We start from the raw sequence: 22797 nt of genomic DNA, 5'->3' as shown, positions 1-22797 counted from the left end.
CATTGAGCTCAACACAGTTCTGAGAAACAGCAGCTACAGCATCTCACCTACGTGCTAGGGAAGGAAATCACACCAATGACTGCGGATGGCAAAATGCCTCGGGGACTTCAATATTTATCTGTCCAAGAAACATTTGGTCAGCCTGGTATCTATGACCAACACCAAGGAGATGCGCAGGTGATGTAACTCAGAATATGCAGAAAGCAGGTTTCAATGCAATGGGCTGATAGATGCTGTGGGCCCCACAGGGCAGCCCGATGTAGGCTGTGTTTCACAGTCAGTCACTAAAGGAATCCCTTCTGTTATCTACCACCATTCTAAGTGAACATTTTAAAATCAGTGGTTAATCAAAGTAGTCTATCCTTCAGTCTTACCTTATGCTTTGTTGTTGAGAAATATAAAGCTATGTGTGAAATCCCTTCTCTTTCAGAAGACACTAACTCCTAAAATAATTCAAACCGCATGGCATCTGCCGTACACACTGCTGAACAAATCAGTGCTGTGGAAACATGCTATTGGTCAAAATATGCCAAGGGAAAGTTTTGAAGTTATCCTGAGTGATCTTGAGAAACAGTCCGTAGGCATGCACTACAAAGCAGTGCTTCTGAAGGCAGTTTTCATCTCCTCTAGACTCCCATGAAAGGAAACTGATACGGCTGATCAATAGAAGAAATCTAGAAAATCACTTGTTTTATCAGTTCTTTAGGAGAACGCATGGATGAATGTACAAAAATAAAAGTAGCCTATAATTCCTGGGATTAGTAACAAAATAGTTCTCTTAACATCCCATATGGAGAATCAAAAGATCTAGTTTGAAGTAACGAACTAACTCTGGTCAGCAGTCCAGATGCACTGGGTGCCTACAGGACAGGAAGAAAGATGCAGAACTTTGAACTGAGAGTGCTGAGGAAGCAGCGAAAGAACAAAAAAAGGGCTTTGCAGGCTTGCCGTACTTGCAAAAGCAAGCCTGTGTAAAAGCCCTGTTCTGGGGACTGAGATTGTGTGACATGTAAAACACGCTTCAGCTACAGATGGTCCCAGGGGCTTTCCCGAGCTGCTAACAGTTACTCGGAGCCATGAGATGCGTAGGCTGCTGACTGCAAACTGGCAGTGTGTTTCCTAGGCAATACTGCAGAAATTTTCTGAAGCATCACATGACGTTATATTCTGTACTTGATCCTCCCACTTTCACACAGGCTATACTCTCACTTCATTTCTTGTATCTCACTTATATGTGGGACAGGCGGTATCAGGCTATGGTTTGGGAACAGTGAAGCTCTTTCCCCCTCCTTTCTAGATTCTTCTCATAACTTGTGGTCCCACTCTGTTCCTGACTCCAGGCAAAAATTTTAACAAACCATTGGTGTCTATGGAGACTCTCCAAACATCTTTATAGGATTTACAGAAATCATTATTGGGGGACTAAAAGTGTTCCACCACTACTTCTCTGTAACAGGCACACAGAAATTAATTTACGCAGAAAGAACAAATCTGTCAAGGAAAAAACATCATTTTGTGAAGGGCAACACATGAACTGCGGATAACCATTTTTGCTCTTCTAGATAAAGTCCTAAATAAACTAATCTATTCTGTGCAGATTTTCCACCACAGATGAACTCAATGAACTCAAGAACATAAAAATAAATTTAAGAAAGTTTCCCTGCTAGAGTACATACTGTTATACCTAAAACTTTTCTAAAATCTGAATGACTAACTGGAAATGCAGTTCTGATGTTATCTAGCCGTGTTCCAGAGAGAAATAAGTATGAGGTAGGGCTCTCTAATGCTCTAGCAATTACTAAGCCATCAAAACTGCCACTTGATATCGCAATGCTAAGTCCATACAAGATCAAACAGAGCAAACACAATTCTCCAGTGCTTTGGTTATTGTGTGACAACAAACCAGAAGTGGGTTACCACAAACGGGCAGCAAGGAAGCAAGCCCTTTTTAGACAACCAATCCCACTTTTGGGTGGACAACGCCAAACCTCTGCAAACGTGAGGACCAAACACTTCCCTCACTGGAGCAAGCCACTGCACTCACCACAGTCCCCTTCCAGCCTGGTTGAGGAAGCCATACTCCCCACCTGGAGACTCAGAAATAACACAACTCAATTTCAAAGTTAAGATACCAAATCCCAAAAATGAAGTATGTGCCGCACTATCCATGCTTATTTACATGCAGATGACACCAAGCTGAGTGGTGCAGTTGACACATCTGAGGGATGGGGTGCCATCCAGAGGGACCTGGACAATCTTGAGAGGTGGGCCCACATGAACCTCATGAGGTTCAACAAGGCCAAGTGCAAAGTCATGCACCTGGGTCAAGGCAACTCTTGGTATCAATACAGGCTGGAGGACAAAGGGATTGAGAGCAGCTCTGTAGGGGAGGACTTGAGGGTACTGGTGGATGGAAAGCTGGACATGACCCAGCAATATATGCTCGCAGCCCAGAAAGCCAACCATATCCTGGGCTGCATCAAAAGCAGAGTGACCAGCAAGGGGAGGGAGGTGATTCTCCCCCTCTACCCCGCTCTCATGAAACCCCACCTGGAGTATGATGTCCAGCTCTGGGGTCCTCTGCACAGGAAAGACATAAATCTGTTGGAGTGAGTCCAGAGGAGGGCCACGAAAATGATCGGAAGGATGGAACACCTCTCCTGTAAAGAGGGAGAGCTGAGGTTGTTCAGCCTAGAGAAGAGAAGGCTCCGGGGAGACCTTATTGCAGCCTTTCAGTACTTATTATATAAGTGGGCTTATAATAAAGATGGGGACAAACATTTTAGTAGGGCCTGTTGTGATAAGACAACGGGTAATGGTTTTAAACCAGGAGAGTATAGATTCAGACTAGATATAAGGAAGAGATTTTTTACAATGAGGGTGATGAAACACTGGAACAGGTTGTCCAGAGAAGTGGTAGATGCCCCATCCCCCGAAACATTCATGGTCACGTTGGATGGGGCTCTGAGCAACCTGATCTAGTTGAAGATGTCCCTGCTCACTGCAGGTGGACTAGATGGCTTTTAAAAGTCCCTTCCAACCCAAACTATTCTATGATTTAACATGAATCTCAGGAGCAGGAGAAAATGGGACAAACCCAGAGGCACAACCCTTCCTGTGCCTACTCTTTCATCGAAGCCTGTTGAGTTCTCCACGCAAACTGTGGCACGGCTGTAAAGACCTGCTGTGACAAACATAAAACCTCGCTAGCTCCAAAAGAATGAGAAACAGTGCTTTTTCATGTTTAAACTCACTGACTATCTGTAAAAAGAAACTCTTTTCAAGCTCCTATATTGGTGAACTTTATATGTGTATAAGGAAGAGGGAAATTTGCCCTTGAAGCACTCTCTCCTAATTCCTCTCCTCCCCCTCAACAGATCCCTGGAATCTGATTTTCTGCAGGTTTTGGAAGACCTACTTTTAACTTCTTTGAAAGGAGTATGAGTTATCTGGCACACAGATTATATCCACAAAAATATAGTGATCCTTACTGCAACTGCTTAAAATAACCTGTTTATTTTTCCTCCTTTAACAAGCACTTACTTTGAAATACACTGCTGCTTGTAAATATTTAAGCAAACAGGAGATAGCGAATTCTTCCTCTAAGAGTCTCAGAGCTACCTCTGCACTAGGGTTCATGAAAGAAATTGCATCAAATACCATTGCGCTCTGTTAGGAACATTATTTTACAGAACATGTGTAACAGATCCTACTAAAGGTCATAAAATCTTTAGTTAAAATCTTCCAACAGAAGTATTCTATATTACCTAAAAGTATTTTTCCATGCTTTCAAGTAAAGTATGTCCACATACGTTAAAGGCAAGCCTTTGGCTATACTGGTAGCTTTCACCTTTTTAGGAAACATTTAAGAGCCTATTATTCTATCAAAAACAAACAACCAAAACAGAACAAAAAATATAGCTTTTTACATGAAAATAATAAATAGCTGTGGATTTCACAGACCACAAAAATAATTTTCTGAGACAATCCAGGTGGGCAAGAAATTATTTCCAGCCTCTCTACGATAAACAATGCATTTCATAAATGAATCACAAGTATTTCATAAATGTCTTAAAAGTCTCTCATTAAACTCTTTGAATATTATTAGTATAGCCGTAGAGAAATAGCTAAATGTAGGTACAGGTAAATTCCATACTGAACAGAAATAATTATATTTTTACTTTCATTCATTTAAAGGGACTACTTTTAGGACCACTTTCATTAGAGACTATGAATTAGGACTCCCAAAATACTCAAATTCATTAAGATCATAGATGTCAAAGGAAAAGTCAAAAGCAGAGCTCAGGTCTCCTGACTTCTGTTTTGTTCCTGCACTTGCATTCCCCTGTTCTCTTCTGAAGAAGGACTGATGTCAGTCATTTGAAACCTAACCCAGTAATCCAAACTCTTGAGTCTCTTATCAGGTTTATAGCACAGGAAGTTACTGGGAGTCCAATGTATAAAATATTTTAAAATTAAAGCAATGGTTTTATGTAAAGTTAATTTCCACTTTCCCATCATAAAATATTTCTCAACAGAAAGCAAAAGAGATCTGAATACTGAGATCAGTTTAGTCAAAAAAATGTGTAAGCCCCGACAGTTTAAAAGATCTTCCTTTTCTTCTGGATGTAAACTCAGCAATTTCTTCCTCTTCCTCCTCCTGGGTTGGAAAACTGAATCTTTCTCCCTTCGTTGTCTGCAAACAGTTGAGGGTTTTTCATTACCTTTGATCCTCTAATAAAAAAATCCCTAGGTTAATTAAAAAGAAAGCCCTGAAAGAAGCACACCTGGATACAGTAAGGCTGTAACCTTCTTGGAAGCTAAGATGAACCAAAGAACCTGGTACACCCCATCTCATTACAACACCTTGTACTCACTATAACACATTTTGTGATACCTGTGAGGGAACATAAGGGACGGTGTGAACAATATCATCATTTCACCTGCAGCGGTGAAGGGCAGTCTCCTGCCCACCACCCCAGGAGAGGATAACCGGTGGTTAATCATGGAGACTGACAGAAAATTTCAGTGTATCTCATACACCCTGGGCTTTCATTTGTTTTTCTTCCTTTGTTATATATCTCATTGTTTGTTCATCTTTATCAATTTTCCTGAAGCAGGATTTTTCTGTCAGTGTGGGTACTCTCACTGACTACCATCCACAACCTTAACCAGCGGGTGGCAAAGAGCTGAGAGGGAATTTCAGCCTACCTGGTGCTGTGCAGAGGGACAGTGTTTGCAGCACCGTCAGGGCCAGGGGTACAGAGTACCCTCACGTAATACTGATACATAAAAGGCTGAGGACCACAGTCTTAAAGAGTGTCATCTTGAATCCTAAATAGGACCTCTAGTGCCACTAAAGAAGAAGAAAATACATAGAATAAATAAGATTTTCACTTATAATTGGAAGTTGACTGGCCAAAAATATTTTATGATGGTTGTTTCAGTAGGCTGTGATTTCCTGTACAGCTGTTTGCAGTTAAGCGCCGTTTCATGGTAGATAAACCGTTACCAGCTGCAGAGTACCAGTAACTCACACAGTAACTATTAAAGCTGACAACTCAGTGTCTGCTACAAACTGGATTTCCAATCCTTTTCAGAATCAAGAAGTAAATGAGGGACCCAACATTTGGTCCCAATCTTCCCGAAGTTCTCCCATGCCTGTGAATTTGGAAAGCCGAAAGCACGCTTGTAAGCTGCACAGACGCTCTAAAATGACTATTTGATTAAGATGATGCTGGGACTATAAGTGCAGTTTTGAGATTTTTCCACTATCTCTATAGTTCAAAATATAACTGTACATTTATAACAAACTGATCTACGTTACAAAAAAATAAAACCACATCAAGTTGATTAACATGAGCAGTTGGTATCTATCATTCCAGGTTAAAAATCTAGCAAAACTAGAATATCTGAAAACCAAGAAGGCAGCAATTAAAACCCCATAGGTTTTATGATGCCCACCCAACAAACACATCATTTTTTGTAAAATTAAAAGCAGATATATTGTATCATAACAACATCAACTCTAACCCACATGACACTGTTTTAACTTTATTACCTAAGCATTTTCTTTAGTATGAATTTTCTTATATAGGAAACCTTATCACTGGAATATATATTATTTGTTAGTAAAATTTATAAACTTTTTGAATGACAGCATATAGAGTTTCTTGAGAAAAGTTCAGGCACGTATGGATACATAGGCATCTTTAATGTGCAGTTTTTATAACACAGATGAAAGAACATTTATTTTGGGTCAACGTCAAAAGTTGTTGTGAGGAAATATGTATTTCTTTGAACTTGAATCAAGTAACGAGCTTTAAAAACTCAAGCCATTGTCCCTTGAGCTAGAGGAAGATATCTGTTGACTCTTGGATATGGAATAAATATTATTTTTTCAGCAAGCTGAAATCAGCCTGCTGAGAGCAACAACACACACTGCATTTGCACACAAAACGTGTTTGATCCTAATGCTCGTGAAGGCAAGGTCAGACATTTGCCATCTTCAAGCCTAAATCCTACATGAAAACCAGAGATACACATACACACACATATGCATTTACATTTAAATTAAAAATATATGGTACCAATGCAAAGTATCTACTCTCAGGAACTCAAGCAAGCACAGAAGCACTGGAAGAGATCATCGATATTTTTGTCAGACTGTATCACTGCAAAACTCCTTCAAACGAAGTTCCTATACTTCTGCAGAGATCTTTTGTAGCACATTTCAGGGCCAATGAAGAGGAGGGTTGGGAACAGCGTGGATGTAGCAAGGGTAAATCATACTTGACCAACCCGATTGCCTCTGATGTTAAAATGAGTGGACTTGTGAATGAGTCAAGGGAGGGCAGTAGTTATCATTGATGGCAGTTTTAGCAAGAGGTTTGGGGCACTGACTCCCACGCTACTCTTGAGTGCAAGTTAGAGTGCTACGGTCTGGAAAACAAGATGAGTAAAAACCAGTTCCGTGGTTAATGGTGACACTCTGTCTGGAGGCCAGTGACAAGTGCAGTCCCCACCCAGGGGTCTACAACCTGGGACTTGTCATGTTTAACATCTTTATCGATGACACAGAGGAGGGGACAAGGTGTGCTCTTGTCAAGTTTTGCTCCAAGAAAGCTCAAGACCACTGTGCATGTTTTATACAGTCATGTGCCACTGAAGGTCAAATGTGGCATGAAAAATTTTCACATGGAAAATGAAGAAATATCCACAGAAACTCAAAGACAGGCTTGTCAGGCAGAGGCACTGGTCATGGCTCAAGGCTCTCTCCACTGAATTCTACACAAAGTCAGAGCAAGAATTCCCTGTTTCAAGTGCCTATCAAAAAAGCTCGAATAGAAGAAAATTTTTGGGGGACTAGAAGGTGTCTCAAACAGCTAAGAAACAGAAATTTGATTAACTGTCTGGATGTTTTTAGAAACATTTTCCTTTGCCTTCAGAAGGCAAATGTGCAAATCCAAATGCCAGATGACCAAACCAAGATTTCACAAAGCGTAACACTTCCACGGGCTGCTGCTTCTTCGCAACATAATTATGTCTCTTCATACTTCATCAGTTCCTTGGTATAATACAGTTTTCCTTTCTGTCATGGAAAGGGCTGTTCACTACTATTAAAAGGGGAGTTTAGTATGACTGAAAAAAGACCGAGTGAAAGAGTTGGTCTTTCAGGTGTGAAAAATCAGTATTTCCCCTTCAGTCAACATAATTAAGCAAATACGAAAACTGGAAATGCAAACATAGCATCAAAGAAACAACACAACAACAACTGTCTTGTTTAAGTCATTTCAAGTCGCATGTTTAAGCCATTTCAATCTTTTGCATTTACATCACGCTACTTACATTTTCTATAAATCCTATTCCACATTTTGTGTAAATCCAGACTTTAAATGACACAGAGGACATGAAAATTTAGCTATATCTCTGTATTGGGTTTGCATGGCAAAGTTTTGGTAGTGGGGGGGCTACAGGGGTGGCTTCTGTGAGAAGTTGCTAGAAGCTTCCCCCACGTCTGACAGAGCCAATGCCACCATCAGCAACAGTGGTAGCTCCTCTGGGTTAACATAATTAAGAAGGGGGAAAAAACCACCAAAAGCTATTGCAGCTGGAGAAAGTAGTGAGAAGATGTGAGAGGAACAACTCTGCAGACACCAAGGTCAGTGAAGAAGGAGGGGGAGGAGGTGCTCCAGGCACCAGAGCAGGGATTCCTCTGCAGCCCCTGGAGAAGACCATGGTGAAGCAGGCTGTCCCCCTGCAGCACATGGAAGATGATGGTGGAGCAGATATCCACCTGCAGCCCATGGAGGACCTCACACCAGAGCAGGTGTCTCCTGAAGGAGACTGTGACCCCATGGGAAGCCTGCACTGGAGCAGGCTCCTGGCAGGACCTGTGGCCTTGTGGAGAGAGGAGCCCAGGCTGGAGCAGGTTTGCTGGCAGGACTTGTGACCCCGTGGGGGACCCATGCTGGAGCAGTCTGTTCCTGAAGATCTGCACCCTGTGGAAGAGACCCATGCTGGAGCAGTTCATGAAGAACTGCAGCCCGTGGGAAGGACTCACATTGCAGAAGTTCATGGAGGACTGTCTCCTGTGGGAGGGACCCTGTGCTGGAGCAGGGGAAGGGTGTGAGGAGTAACAGACCACAACCCCCATTCCCCATCCCCCTGTGCCGCTTGGGGGGAAGAGGTAGAGAAATTGGGAGTGAAGTTGAGCCCAGGATGAAGCAAGAGGTGGGGGGAGTTGTTTTAAGATTTGGTTTTCTCATTATCCTACTCTGATTTGATCGGTAAAAAATTAAACTAATTTCCCAAAGTTGAGTCTGTTTTGCCCATGATGGTAATTTGTGAGTGATCTTTCCCTGTCCTTATCTTGACAAATGAGCCTTTCATTATATTTTCTCTCCCCTGCCCAGCTGCGGAGGGAAGTGATAGAGCAGCTTTGGTGGGCACCTGGCCTCCAGTCAGGGTCAACCCACCACAATCTCAGAAGATGCCATTAATTAAAATCACTTGGAATTAACACTGCATACCAACAAAAAAAGAAACTGTAAAAATCCTGGGTTACTATTAAACTTTTGAACTCAGTCTGTTAAATTCCTTTGCAGATAAACAGAATTATTTTGGCCAAGTGATGAAAGTTTGCATTTCATCAGGATTAACAGATATAGGGAAATTATAGAAATAGAATCAAAATCACCTCATCAAGTGAATCACTGGAACACCTGACACCATTATTTTACAGAAAGGGAAAACAGCTGCAAAGTTGTTTGAGGTAAACATAGAAATCTACTCTAAAAAATTATCTTAAATTATATTAATTAGTCTACTTCTGCATGGCAACATTTCCCTGCTGATTGCTTTACTGATTGGAGGCAAAACCTGTAGAAGGGTATGTCCTAAGACACAGATGGAACAACAGAGAGAAAGACATCTCTGGAATTCAATTTATATTCCCTGCTTCACTCTACCATGGTGAAATGGAGCATCTGCAAACACGTCAAAACTACTGTAGGCAGAGAGTTTATAAGCCCGGACCAGGTATCTTTCCTAGCAGAAGAGAACGGAGCTTGCTTTCTGGTGCACAGTATTTAGAAAGAAATTAAAACATTTTCATTGACATTGAATTTTGAAACTTTAAGATACCAGACAGGGGTGTCACACTACAGGGAGCTGGGAATAAATTAAAGCAGCTTTGTGCTATGGTTTTGTTACAATTTTGTTCAGGGGCTGACTTTGCAATTTCTTTGCAGGGAACAGGTTATCTGCAACAACCACAAGTTGTCCAAAATACTAACGTACACAAGACACCTAAACAGAGATTGTTATATTAAAAACTAATGAGTACGGAAATAAAAGGGCAAAGAGAGAAAGGTTATTACACACACAGAGAACTAACAATCTTTGTTCCTTGGGGGAACATAAGCAACATGCATGCTACTCTCCTTATCTTACTTAGCCAGAACCTCCCAAATGCATGGACCTTCCCCTGTCCCTTCCACCAGGAGATACACACTGTCACACGTTCGCACTTTCCAAGGTACCACCATATACCCCTTTTCCTGAGATTCTTGTCTTCAAGTGTAAATCAGTGTGAATCAACTTTTCTCAAGTGTGAATCAACGCGAACCAGCTGGGGCTATACTTCACACCTGGAGCCTTCCCTATATTCAGAAAAAAAACCTGTAAAAACCTGGGTTTGAAGATTTTTCTTTATATTTTTTTTTATGAGATGCCTTCTCCAAGAAACCCAAGTATCTCAGAACTCAACAGAGATAGTAAATGAGTCAACTGCTTTTTAATTAAGAAGTCCACTGAAATTTAGAGAGATAAAGTATTCACAGGAGCATTAAAATTCCTTTATCCAACTCCACTCTATTCAACTTCCAAACCATTTCCAATCAACTGGTTAGTGTGCACAATGCAATTAGGTGCTATAGAAATATTTAAATTTATTATATTAAATTTAATTAGAGCAATGGCAGAGTCCTTCAGCTACTTGGTAGAATACCTTCATGCCCAGTGCCTCTAAAGAATTAAATACTCCTGTATTTACTTCATTTACTTTAATTGAATATGACACTTTTTGCAGCGCAGTCAATTGTACTGATTTAAAAAAAAATAAACTTGTCCTTTACTTCCATATTCTCCCTAACATTTCCAAGGGACAAACCTTGCTTTTCAACATTTACAGCTTCCATATACGTCAGGAACACATTTCCTCAAATGTCCTAGAGCAGGAACTACTCCTACTTCCGTATTTATCAGAAATTATTAGATAGCTAAAATAATGAAGCCACAGAGATACCAGTACAGATTAAACACAAAACTATTGCAGTGACTTTAAAAGTCACCTTAAATGGACAATGACACTGCAAATTCACACTATTTTAAAACTCCAGGACAATGGCAAAATAGGAGGAATAACACTCTTAGGTACTTTTTCCATGAGTTCTAATACGCAACATGTCTAAGCACTCTCTTTTCCATTTCATTCTTGAACAAATTAAGGCACTGCAAATCTCAGCGACAGCAGCAGCATGTAGCTCCTGATGCACATCATCTGTTGCAGCTAGTATAGCCTCTTCCTACCTTTGGAAAGGCAATGCTATAAAACTAAGCCCTCAAAATGTGAGTCAACAGCATTCATTTTAAAAACGTAAAACTGACATATAAAGGCGCAATACTGATTAAAGACTAATTCAAGTGTTCAGCTCTGTCTCTGTATACACAGAATTGACATTACTGTACCAAAAAGGCACTAATACAACAATTTCACTTCTGTTCCATTCAGGCAACAAAAACAGCAAGGTGAAAAACCGTACCTGGTATCTGCCAGACAACTGACAGATGAAGAATATAGCGTTGGAACCATCCCTGGTGAAACAACTGCAGTAAGAAAGGAGCTACAGCCTCAGGTATTTTGCAGAAAGTGCCCGGGAAGGCTGAGGGTGGGTCCCACACCAAGGTACAGAGCTTTTTATGACTCCTTAGCTCCCCATAAATGCCTGTCACCACTGCTACAGAAAACAGCAGGGGACCACTTTGTACTTCAGAGCAAAAATGATGTTACTAGTGATTCTACAACTGCAGCTGGTCTACTTATACTCCTAAAATCTTATGACAGATCAACAGATGTTGATCATCTGATCAACAAATATCTTAAGCAGATCTTAACTTCTACCCAAGAGTTCAACTGGTAGAGACAGCCTATAGATGCCAGAGACCTGATAGCCCTCAGTGAAAAAAAGTATCATTTATTCTTTACCAGCACTGAAATGAGAAAGGTTAATTAAAGAAATTAACAGTATGGTTTTTTTCCCCTACTGTCACATATTTTTTCTCGCCAGCTGTTAGAGGAATGGGATAAACTCATGGTTCAAATATAGCTGGTCTCTATGCAGGCCACAGTCATCTGAAATCTGTGCAACACCCATCTCTTCATTGCGCTTGGCAATGCAAACATTTGTTTCACCCACACATCTATGGAAGCAGCTTCTCCCTTACTCTCAGCCAAACTCAGGAACGTTTACACTACATGAAGCACCAAATTGATGTCATTTCCCTTTCTGGCATTTGTCTGTTTTTTCCCTGCTGCACCAAGCCTCTTCCGCTTCCCTAGGCGGTCAGAAATGACAGATAAGGGAATGCAAAGAAATGGAGTGTGAATGTAAAAGCAAATATAATTGGTTCAAGACTCTCTACTGTCTTCAATTTTATATAGTCATTTACAGCTGTCTAAAGTGTGTGAAACACTGGCACCCAAGTGAGTGAGTAGGCAATTAAGATTTTGTACTCTTTCACAATCATTCTGCACAGATGTAAACTACCGGATACGGTACAAGACAGCGGTGACACGCTGAGCGCGCTGGCTTGAAGGCCATATTGCTCTGCCAAGAAGGATGCTGCTTTTCCCTGATGTGTCTTCACAACTCCATCCTGGAAGATGCTGAACCCTTGGACCCCAGTCCAGCAGAAGTGCTTAAGCACTTACTTAACATGAATGTAAATACTCACGTTATTTGCAGCAGGGTATTTTTGTAGGCAGGGAAAGTAAGGCCCCAAAACCAGGCAAGATCAGCCCAATATTACTAAAGAAGTCCACTGGTCAGCCAAACATTTTATCTTTTGACCATAAAACTGGAAAATCTTTAAACAATAGTATCAGGCAAGCCAGCATGAAGGTCTGTATTCATAAACTAAAAGCAAGTCAAAGTAAACTGAGAGTTATTTTAGAAGCTAAAATTGCCTGTGACACCTAATGCCTACATATATTTGCTAATGAAATACAATTTTTTTTCCTTAGGGCACAGACTGAAGTTTGACCCCATCCATAATTGCTACCAACTGATCACCGGCAAATTGAATGGTGGTTTTACTTTAGTTATGAAGAGGTGTCTAAACAGTTATATACTTTCCTTAAAGCATCAGCACGAAGAGAAGGACTAGGGTTGGCAAATAGAGGTCTAATTATCCTCCAGCCTTCAGTACAGGTCACTGTAAGAAGGGGTGGACAGGGGAATGCAACTAATATAAGATGACTGCACAGAATGGCTGCAGAGTTGTTGGTGGTCGGATAACGTTAAATTGTGTTTTAAATCACTAACTAAAAATCATAAATATATGTTTATAAAAATTCGCATTTTAATTTTCTTCTGGGCTATTTAGCAGCACTTTCTATTGATTTTTTTAAAAATCCGTTTAAAACATAAAAACAGTACTCCTGTTTATTCATCTTCAGCCTTTGATTATGTAAAATATTCTTAATATGTTTTAAGAGACTGAACAAAGCAGGAGAGTCATCTTTTTACTTAAGGAGTTTGCACTGACTGAAAAGTTAAAAGAACTTGTATTGTTTAGAGGAAAGAAGGGCTGAAGTCTACAGATAAATTTAAGCAGCATGCATTGGTACTGCAGTTCTCAAATTAATTGCATCAACTGCAACCGTCTAAACACAAAATATGCCTTTTCTAAGCAAACATTTCTTCTGTCTTAATTTAATCTAATAAATTCTTATCTCTTGTGAGGACCATCCTTGCAAATTGTCAGGCAATAGGGCTTGTTTCTTTGCCTCACATGACAACGCATCCCAAAATACAGAGCATATTTCAACTTGTTATTCTCAGAGTTGTCTGCCAAACTGCAGATGAATTGTAAACATGAAGAACATGTTAAGCCTATTCAAGCCCATCAAAAGAAAAAAAAAATCAAGTCTTGCACAGTAAACTCTGCAATAATTTCCTGATGTAGGTCAAAACTCAGCAGGAAATCACATTGTCTATTTTTATCCCAGTTCACTGGAAGTGCTTTACCTTTCTGTTTTCTTGATAAGCACAGCCCTGAAGATTTGTTCCTGGGGAGTTTTCTCTTTTTCATCAGTTGGTTGCACGAAAGGGTGGACAGCAGCCAAGATGAAGCCCTGCTGGTACAATTCTTGCAGCTGAGCTGGAAGATCACGCAAGGAGGAGAGCTTGATTGCAGATGATCCTGGCAGCTCAGCTGGAAACAAAAAGAAATTGGTCAATAATCCTACACTGGACTATCATGTTTTTTAAAATCCAGGCTCTTCAGAGCCAAGCAAGCTTCACACTTCCCTACAATATTAACACAAAAATTGACCTTTCCTGAGGCCCATTTTGTATTTCAGATTTTAAGCAGGCTGTCTTGGCAAAGAACTTGTATCACACAAGAGACTGGTGCAATTAAACAAGAAGTCAGACACATTAAAATGCCAAATTCACTACATAGTCTGGGAGAGACAAAGTGGAAGATTTAATGAAAACAAGGCTGTCGGTCAAAAGATATTCTAAGTTTTAGTAGGTCATCACAGTAATGCAAGTTGTGGAGGAGAGCAAGCCATGAGTCAAAGATAAAATAAGAGAAAGGGGATAGCCAATGAAGGGAGAACATGTCAAATTCAAAAGCAATAAACAGAAGCATTCGTCTACACAAAAGCTGTATTATCAGACTAAGAGATCACTGATGCAAACTGCTGTTGAGATCAAATATCTACCAGTATGTCTAAAGAGTACTTTGTAGGTATATTGATAACAAGAACGCTAAGAGCAATGCGTACCTGTAGTGATGAGAAACCTTTAGAACAGACACTAAACCTTATACCTCAAGGTTTAGACGAACCTATACATATTAGAGATAAGGAAGAGACCTAGTGCATAAAAATAATCCTTCTCCAATCTGCTTACTGTGGGGTTTGATGCCTTCCTATGAAGCATCTGATGCTGACTCCTGTCAGACACTCGCCATACACACAGATCCTGCAGTCAGTACAGCAATTGCCCTTATTTCCTTGGAGTCTTGTGGGCTTCAAAAGAAAACCCCATAAATCACCTAAGCCAACCTCCCATTCCCTTTCTCTCTACATCGGTAATTCTTCATATGTTTTTCATATCTCATGTGAAAAGACATCTTTCTTTCCTGACCTTTGCCTCTTCATTTCCATCTCTCTTGGGGTATATTTATTATTTCATCCGTAACCATGCTAGAGCATATAGGGTCGTGAGGTGCTGGATGGTTTCCCCTCCCACTGAAACCAATAGGGAGGGGATGTTGCAAGAAACACAATAGAGGTTCCCAGCACTTTGCATGCCTTCATTTTTTTAAAAAGAAATTAAAAAAAAATTAAAAAAAAAAAGTAGCACTGGAGAACAGTTTGCATTAAAGACGCCAACTATGCAAAATAAGGTTTCATTGTACCGCTTTTTTCATCAAACTGTGTGGCTACCCTTTATGAATAATGAAAGAGGTTATCAAAAAACTAATAAATATTCAAAGCCAATAATACAGAGGAATAATTTAAATAATAATAGAATAGCTGTGCTTGGTATGCTTTTTCTTCATATAAGACCATGTTCCAGAATGGAACTTTTTGACCAAGAACTACAAGATGCAGAATTTTTATTATTTTTGCAAATAAAATGAGAAATCCAAGCAACGTGTTCACTGACAGACAATAGTGCTCTACCTTCCTCAACAGCATACAAATCACTTCAGAATCATAAAAAGAGATGCCCCAATGACTAATGCACAATAAATAATAAAACCAACTGTTATTTACTGGACTCTACTGGGGATCAAAATGGGGAAAGAAACTCAGATGTTAGAACTACTTTTTCCCTCTTCTGGCTCAGAGACTCAAAAAAAATTTAGACTACAGAGCAAATAGCTTAATTAATGTAAAAATACATTTAAGAAATACCTTCCTAAATGAGGGGTTTACTTGAATACAATGGAATGATTAAACACTATTCAGTAATGTTAATTCTGGTAATAGTGCTCCAATTTTTAACAATCATCTATGAAAACTGATGCTTGTCTTGCATATGAACCTAGTATCTGGATTCTTCCGAGGATGCCTTGGTAAAACTAGTAGAAAGTCTAGTCATTAACATGGCAGTGACTGCTTTCTCCTAAAAGCCAAACATGAAGGGAAAGCGTGAAAATACATGTAATTGGAGCCTTGGGATGTACACTTATGATTAAAAAAGACAGGTAATAGAAAATAGAACTGGGAGGGATCATCCAGCTAGTTCATCCTATTACCTAGAGGCAGGATCAGTTCTAGTTTAGCTATTTCTCACAGTTTTTCTCATTTATATTTAAAAACCTTTAGTAACGGAGATTCCACAAGCACCACAAGTAATGTTTCAGTACTCCTCTAGTCTTACTATTCAAAACATTTCCTAACGCCTGGCCTAAATGTCCCTCTCTCAAATTCAAGATTGCTACTTCCTCGGTAGAATATTTCTTTTCTGCATCAGCATTTTACAATTCCCAATACCTTACCTCACGCCTTAATCTTACCTTCTTTAGACTGTATAAACTCAGTCTTTTCAATGTTTCCTGTTCCCTTGTGTTTTCTAGATTTCTAAATAATTTTTGATGGTTCTCTCCTGATTCTCTTCAATTGGTCCACATCTTTCTTCAAGTATAGTACCTAAGCCTCACCACAGTGATCCAGCACAAGCCTCACCACCGCTTTGTAGAATGGAAAAGCTCCTTCATGCTTATTGTACATCCCATGTCAGTTTACATCATTTTGGGGGGAAAAAAAAAAATCTTTTCCCCACAACTAACAGTGGCCAAATGTCCCTGCCCTTAGCGAATTTTAGGTTGTTGGTTTTTTTTTTTTTTTTTTTTTTTTTTAGTTTTCAAGGGCCATTCTAGATTCTGACCTCCACACTGTGAACAGCACGTCTCAGACTGTCAAACCTCAATAAACATACTCAGTAATCTATTCTGGAATAGTTAATGAAAATATTGAATTTTAACAAGCTCTGGACAGAACCATTTTAAGCCATACAGTCGTTATATCTTTTTGGTTTGATGCTGAACTACTGCTGATTTCTCCCTGGACTAGAGATCCTTCAAAAAGAGAAGACAGCTCCTGTTACACAACTGATGCCGATAAGGTCTACATGAGTCTCCTGGGTCTACAGACCTGTGCTATGCATGCTTGTTACTTTCCCACAGACTTGTTCGTGTGATGCAAATTCCTCCCCAGAAATCCCTGCTCATCATCCTCTGGATATTTTATAATTTGTTATTTGTTTCAGTATCTTTCTAGGCATTAAGGTAGGCTAACAATCATACAGTTCTCTTTAAAAGTAGGTTGAAAAAGGACATCACACCTTGCTGGAGAGTTGCATTCATCATTCAACAGTCTTCAAACTTAAATGATGAGATTTCAACTTCTTCAGCTAATTTTCTAAGGTGCATACTCGTAGGTTCAACTTACTTGAAAATGCCTAATTTATGAAACCAGTTGATCTACTCTTTCCTTACTTTACTTTAGAAAAATGCTAACATTTTCAGAAAACCTTACACAACTTCCAATAAAATCCATTAAAACTTTTGTTTTAGTTGTTAAAGAGAATTCTAATCATACCTCTTTCAAAAGAAAAAGGAAAACCAAAATTGTGTACTATAGGGACTTGTGTAAGGTAAAAGAGCAAATGAAAACCCAAATAATCTCGTGTAACTCAAGTGCTTATTATAAGCCTCTATTTTGCCAAAAGATAAAGCTGAATTCCTTTAGCAGCCTCCATGTTGCTCTTGAAACGCAGTTAGCTCTAAGTTTTACATTCTGCTCCATGCTTCCTTATTTATTGTTGCACTTCACAACCTGACCTCAAAAGATTCCTTTGTTTATTCTGTCTACATCTAGACAAGTGTGTAAGAAACTTGGAAATGACAGATGCTGTGTTTTTCAATTTTGCTAAGGCTGAAAGTGGAAATAGAAGTGCTGGCTGCTTTTGGAACTGATTACCAGACAAATTAGTTTGTTGCCCGACTGATAATTGAAGCTGAAAACACTTCCAGCAATGCTCAGATACATACAGAAAATTACAGCTTAGAGATCCTTCAAAATGAAAAGAAAGTTTGTGTTACACAACTGATATCTGTAAGGTGACTTTCCTGGGTCTAGGGACTTGTACATTCTTTGCTGCTAATGGAAGAACCTGACCAAACACTCACACTGTCCCCATCTTGCCACAGAAAAAAAAAAAATTAATAAAAGGATTGAGTTGACATAAAAATCTACAGGTTGAGTCATGTGTATTTGAAAGGAGTCATCTCTGCAGCTCCAAAAACCAATTTATGGGAAACAGAGGATGGTGGTGTAGTCTGCCACAGGGATCCTGAGGGACTGAGAGCAGGCTGAGAAACATGGTTGGGGAGACAGATACTGAGGAGAGCTGGTTCCTCCTGTGCTAAGGAACTCTGATTTCCCTTCCAATGGATCACCCAGGGCTGCTACCACAGAGATCAAACAGCCACCGACCCGCTTCAAACTAAAGCATCTCATATGATCTCTGACAATTGCACTACAGTCCATCCTAAAGAGGTAGATGTATCCCGAGCAAATATGAAAAGACAGTTACAGCAACTGTCTACAACAAGTAGGCTAATTTTTCTATATTAAAACAATAGATTTGGGTACCTTCGAGATGCTACAACCCAACACTTTTAACTAAGAAATGTATATTATGCTTTATAAAATAAAGCATGGATTCATCTATTAGACCATGCTTAATAAAGACAATCATCAACCACAGTACATATTTTATATATAATCAACAGAATCAGACGCTTTTAATTCTAGTCTATTTGATAAGCAGCAATTTTCCCTTCCTGCTAGTTACGATTATGACAAAGCTAAAACAAACTTTATTGTTTTTTAATTTCTATTTGAATGATAGCTATGCTCCAGGGAAAATAAAATGTTAAATGCCAAAATGGCATTTATTTAATTTCTCTTTACCGAAATGGTCAAATTTGGGGTCAAATTCAGGTCAGTTTCTCAGTGCTTATCCTTAATACTTTATTTAAAAGGACAAGCATACAGTTCTACTGTAAATTTCTATTATCCTGTGTCAGGTGTTTACTTAGCTTGCTTACTCCAACAAAACAAATTCAATGTTGGGATTTTTTGGTCTTAATTTTTAACATGTTTTTCTGATTAAGCTTTTATGCTCTTATTCCAGTCACAGCTGTTAAAGTCTGACGGAGCCCTTAATGACAGTTCACATTACACATGAAAATGTTCCACAAAAATATTGGACTCCTTTTAAACTAGTTTCCATTTCCTTTTAAAGTTTTCACATTCATCTGCATTTTCAAAGTAATGCTCCTCAATTTATTATGAAACATTAAGTAAGGCTTTTTCCTTTGCATTAAAACAATCAAAGATCAAATTGGTGTGTAGACAGATCGTACACACTCTCTGTCTATACTACAGAAGAAAGCACTTTGCACCAATACACGCCCAAAATGTGGTGTATAATGGGGTCTGAAATAAAAAAAAAAAAGACAGGCAAACTCACAGGACCCAGACTATTAAGTGATGCAGCAACTCGGTTCCACGGAAGCCGCAAGCACAATACTCCTATTTGATCAGGCAAACACACATCAGCAGGCTCAGACCCTTCAAGAAATACAGTTGTAATTGTTTTCTGTTTCAAAGTGCAGGACGAGGCCGTTCCCAAGCCTGTGGACAATCCTGTGAGTCATTCCCATTCGAGGGACCCAAAGCCAGCGAGATACAGAGTCGCTTGTGCTCCTCCTCGCAGCACCACAAACCTTGCAAGTCCTTCTGCAAAGCTACAGCTGCTCTGGGTGACTCACAGGGAGGACGATGTCCTCATGTCTCCTCCCCAGGAGAGCTCAGGGCTTATGGAGCCCCCCTCAGAAGAGGGAGGCAGCCAACAGAAGGGCCACAAGGGCAACTGCAGCACAGCTCTCCCTCTCCCCACTGCGGGCTCAAAGGCAGGTAGCTGTCCCTGAGTAGGATTGTGCCTGTGAGCTAGAAAGGAGCAAGCATTCAGGCACGCTACACACTTAGCTACTCCCACTTGCTACTTCCACGCATCTCCCTACCCAGCATGGATTTTTTGCTGATGTCCTTCTAAAGCACCCCAACCTCCCTCCGCGCTCTGCAGAGCATGTAGGAGACCACCTGAGAGAAACTGGATAGCGGCCAGGCGTTAGCATCTATGGTCCTTAACAGATCTAGCAATGAGCATGTAAGAGGAAAACGAGGTACAAGCAAAATTATGGTCATATGGTAATTCAGTCATTACCCCAACACTATCCACGGATGTCCTGCAGGGCTCTATAATATATCTGACTATTTACCTCCTGCCTTTAGTGACTGCCTTGTGGAAAACAGCATTAACTCGCTCTGTTGTGCCTCACGCATCCCACCAACGTGGCCGTAATTGCATGTCTGCTGGCAGGAAACTAAATAGCAACAACAAATGGAGACAATAATGTGGGAAGAGAGTATATCACCGAGCACGTGTGTGAGCAGACGCATAAATCTGGCCTGAGTCCACAAAATTTCCCTTGCTTTCACACAGGGCACTTCCCCAGTATGTTTATGATTGTTTATAGCAGCCCTGATCATTTTGTAGAATACCAAAGCAAGCACACTTCCTCTATTTAGTATGAGGATTGCTGTTTCTTAATTTAATATTAATTCCTTTCCAGCAACTTTAATTTAATTTAAAGAAATCAAATCTACAGCAGACTAAGTTCTCGTAGAGAAAAACATTGTCTTTGCATTAGGGCCAGTCAAAAAAATTTAACTAGAAAGTTTACTGTCAGAAGATGCAGTTTCACCTACATTAAAACATTTTGTAGGAACATGTCAAATGCAGCAAAGTTTTTAATTTGGATAATGTTCAAAAGTTTAAATAAAAGTAACATATTGGTGTTTGACATGATCAAAGTGGTTAAACATATTTTTCCAGTGCTTCTGTGAATTTCCATTCCACTTGAAATTTTGGAATTACCTGCATTACTGGAACTGTGATTTCTTGTTGGAAGGTACAATTGAAGTGACAGAAGGTGCACACTCACAACAATTAGGATACACAAACAAAACAGTGCCGCTCCAGGCAGCTGGTTTCTGCAAGCTGAACAGTGACTGCTAAATGAAGGACCATCCTGTCAAGTCTCTTTTTGGTTTGCCAAAGTCCTTGGGTTTATCTGTGCAGGCTCTGACAGCTGAATGGAGCGCAGGTCCTTGCAGAGAGGTGGGTGAACATCAGAATTCACCTGGAGGAAGGTGCAGGGTAAAAGTCTACTGTGAAGTGTTGGCTTTCATCTAATGATACAGCACAGACTGGCAAAGATCCCCTCTCTGTACTATAAATAAGAAAAATTTTAAGGCACTTTTCACTGACTTAGTTAGCAGTTGGTTTGGAACAGCTGAAGGAATCCAGATCATCATCCTTTCCAACTATTAAGGCTTGGTAAGGCCAATTCATTACTCTGGAGAGCAGAAAGCAAACTGTTACTTGAATATTAACAAACACTTACTGATTGATCCTGGGAGAACATGGTTATTTCCAATCAGTGTCAAATCACAAACAAAAAAAAGATTAAGGCATCTACTGCAAATTTTCATTCTTTGTTACAAATACTAAAGAACTCTATTTTACGCAGCACAAACTGCTTGCATGGCAAAACAATGCAGTCATGTTACTCTCACTTAACTATTCCTTCCTCATTCAACCCACATATAGTTTCTTATCAATGACAACAACAAAAACCTATCAGAGAATCAGAGTACTTCCAATGAAAATAAAGGCAAATCCATCAATAATGTAACTTAAAGAACACAAAGCAGTAAACAAATTTCTGAGCAATTCCAAATAATTGTTTCTGAACTAAAACCTACCAAATGCTACGGCAGTATAACTAACCTAGCAGAAAATATATGGTGCATCTGACACTATCACATAGCTTTAATTAATTACCTGAGAGACAGTAATGCTAGAATTTAATTAGTTAGAAGCTCAAGCTTTTGGAGTAGCAACTATACAAGCTGTACTACAGTCTCTTTTCCTTTCTAATAGAGCTTGAGCTTCCATGAGGGGTATATAGAGGTTCTGTAATTTCAAAGACAAGACCAACACTCCGAGTGCATTACTGTTCAGGCCATCGGCAGAGACAAGACACTGGATGTTAATATACCACGTTGCTTTTGTGGTTATGCTAAATGACCTTCTCAGGGGTTTTTCTTTCAATCTTCAAGGCAAATACAATAAATGTCCCCATCAAGGAAAGTAAGAATGAATATGCAATAGAAATCAGGACTTTAAATGAAGGATGACTATTCAATAAGCTCCTAGTGTTTACTTCTAGTGAAAATGTAATAAGGGGGCTTAAAAATATTCGAAGGCAAAGCACGGTATCTTAAGAAAGTAGAGAGGGGCAAAAACACAGAAAAATTGTGAAACTACATATATACCCTTTGAAAGTATGTATATAAATATGTGTGTGTATATATATGTATGCATACGTATATTTGTGCGTGTATATACGCGCACACATGTACATACACCAACATTCTTTTCTCTCCTTTAGGAAATAGCAGATAAGTGCATTAATCAAACCAAGAAAGTATTAAGATAACTCACAGATGCAATGAGATTAGACAACTTCATCTAATCAATTGTGTTGTCTAATCTCATTGCATCTGAGAGTTATCATCTTTGTTGTCCAGACAAAGTTTCATTTCTGTATCTTGCAAGCATAAGATAAATATCTTAAGAACTGCGTACATTTGCCACAAACATGATGTGATTATACACAGGATGGTTTAGTTTTTGGTGTTTCAGAAAAAAGGAAATACCCAGGCTATTGCCTCCACTAAGTGAAAAACCAAGCACTAAACAGAAGTTTAGTTACCTAAATAGAGAAGCACTTCTTAAATGACTTACAGCTTACGTATATTAGCTTGTGGGCAGAATTAGGCAAAATGGGCAAAAC

The 22797-nt window shown here is 39.6% G+C and overlaps 1 protein-coding gene across 2 annotated transcripts in view; it reads right to left on the bottom strand.

The window, feature by feature from the left end:
• RFTN1 (raftlin, lipid raft linker 1) overlaps window positions 1-22797 on the bottom strand; it is a 100004-nt gene that overhangs the window by 45305 nt on the left and 31902 nt on the right. For both annotated transcript variants that reach the window (XM_054817637.1, XM_054817638.1), the window contains exon 3: window positions 13812-13998. In XM_054817637.1, the coding sequence (XP_054673612.1) occupies window positions 13812-13998 (187 nt within the window). The remainder of the gene's footprint in view (window positions 1-13811; window positions 13999-22797) is intronic.

The sequence above is a fragment of the Grus americana genome, chromosome 2 (genome assembly GCF_028858705.1).
Source record: "Grus americana isolate bGruAme1 chromosome 2, bGruAme1.mat, whole genome shotgun sequence".
Taxonomy (NCBI): domain Eukaryota; kingdom Metazoa; phylum Chordata; class Aves; order Gruiformes; family Gruidae; genus Grus; species Grus americana.
This window is presented reverse-complemented; position numbering and strand designations above follow the sequence as displayed.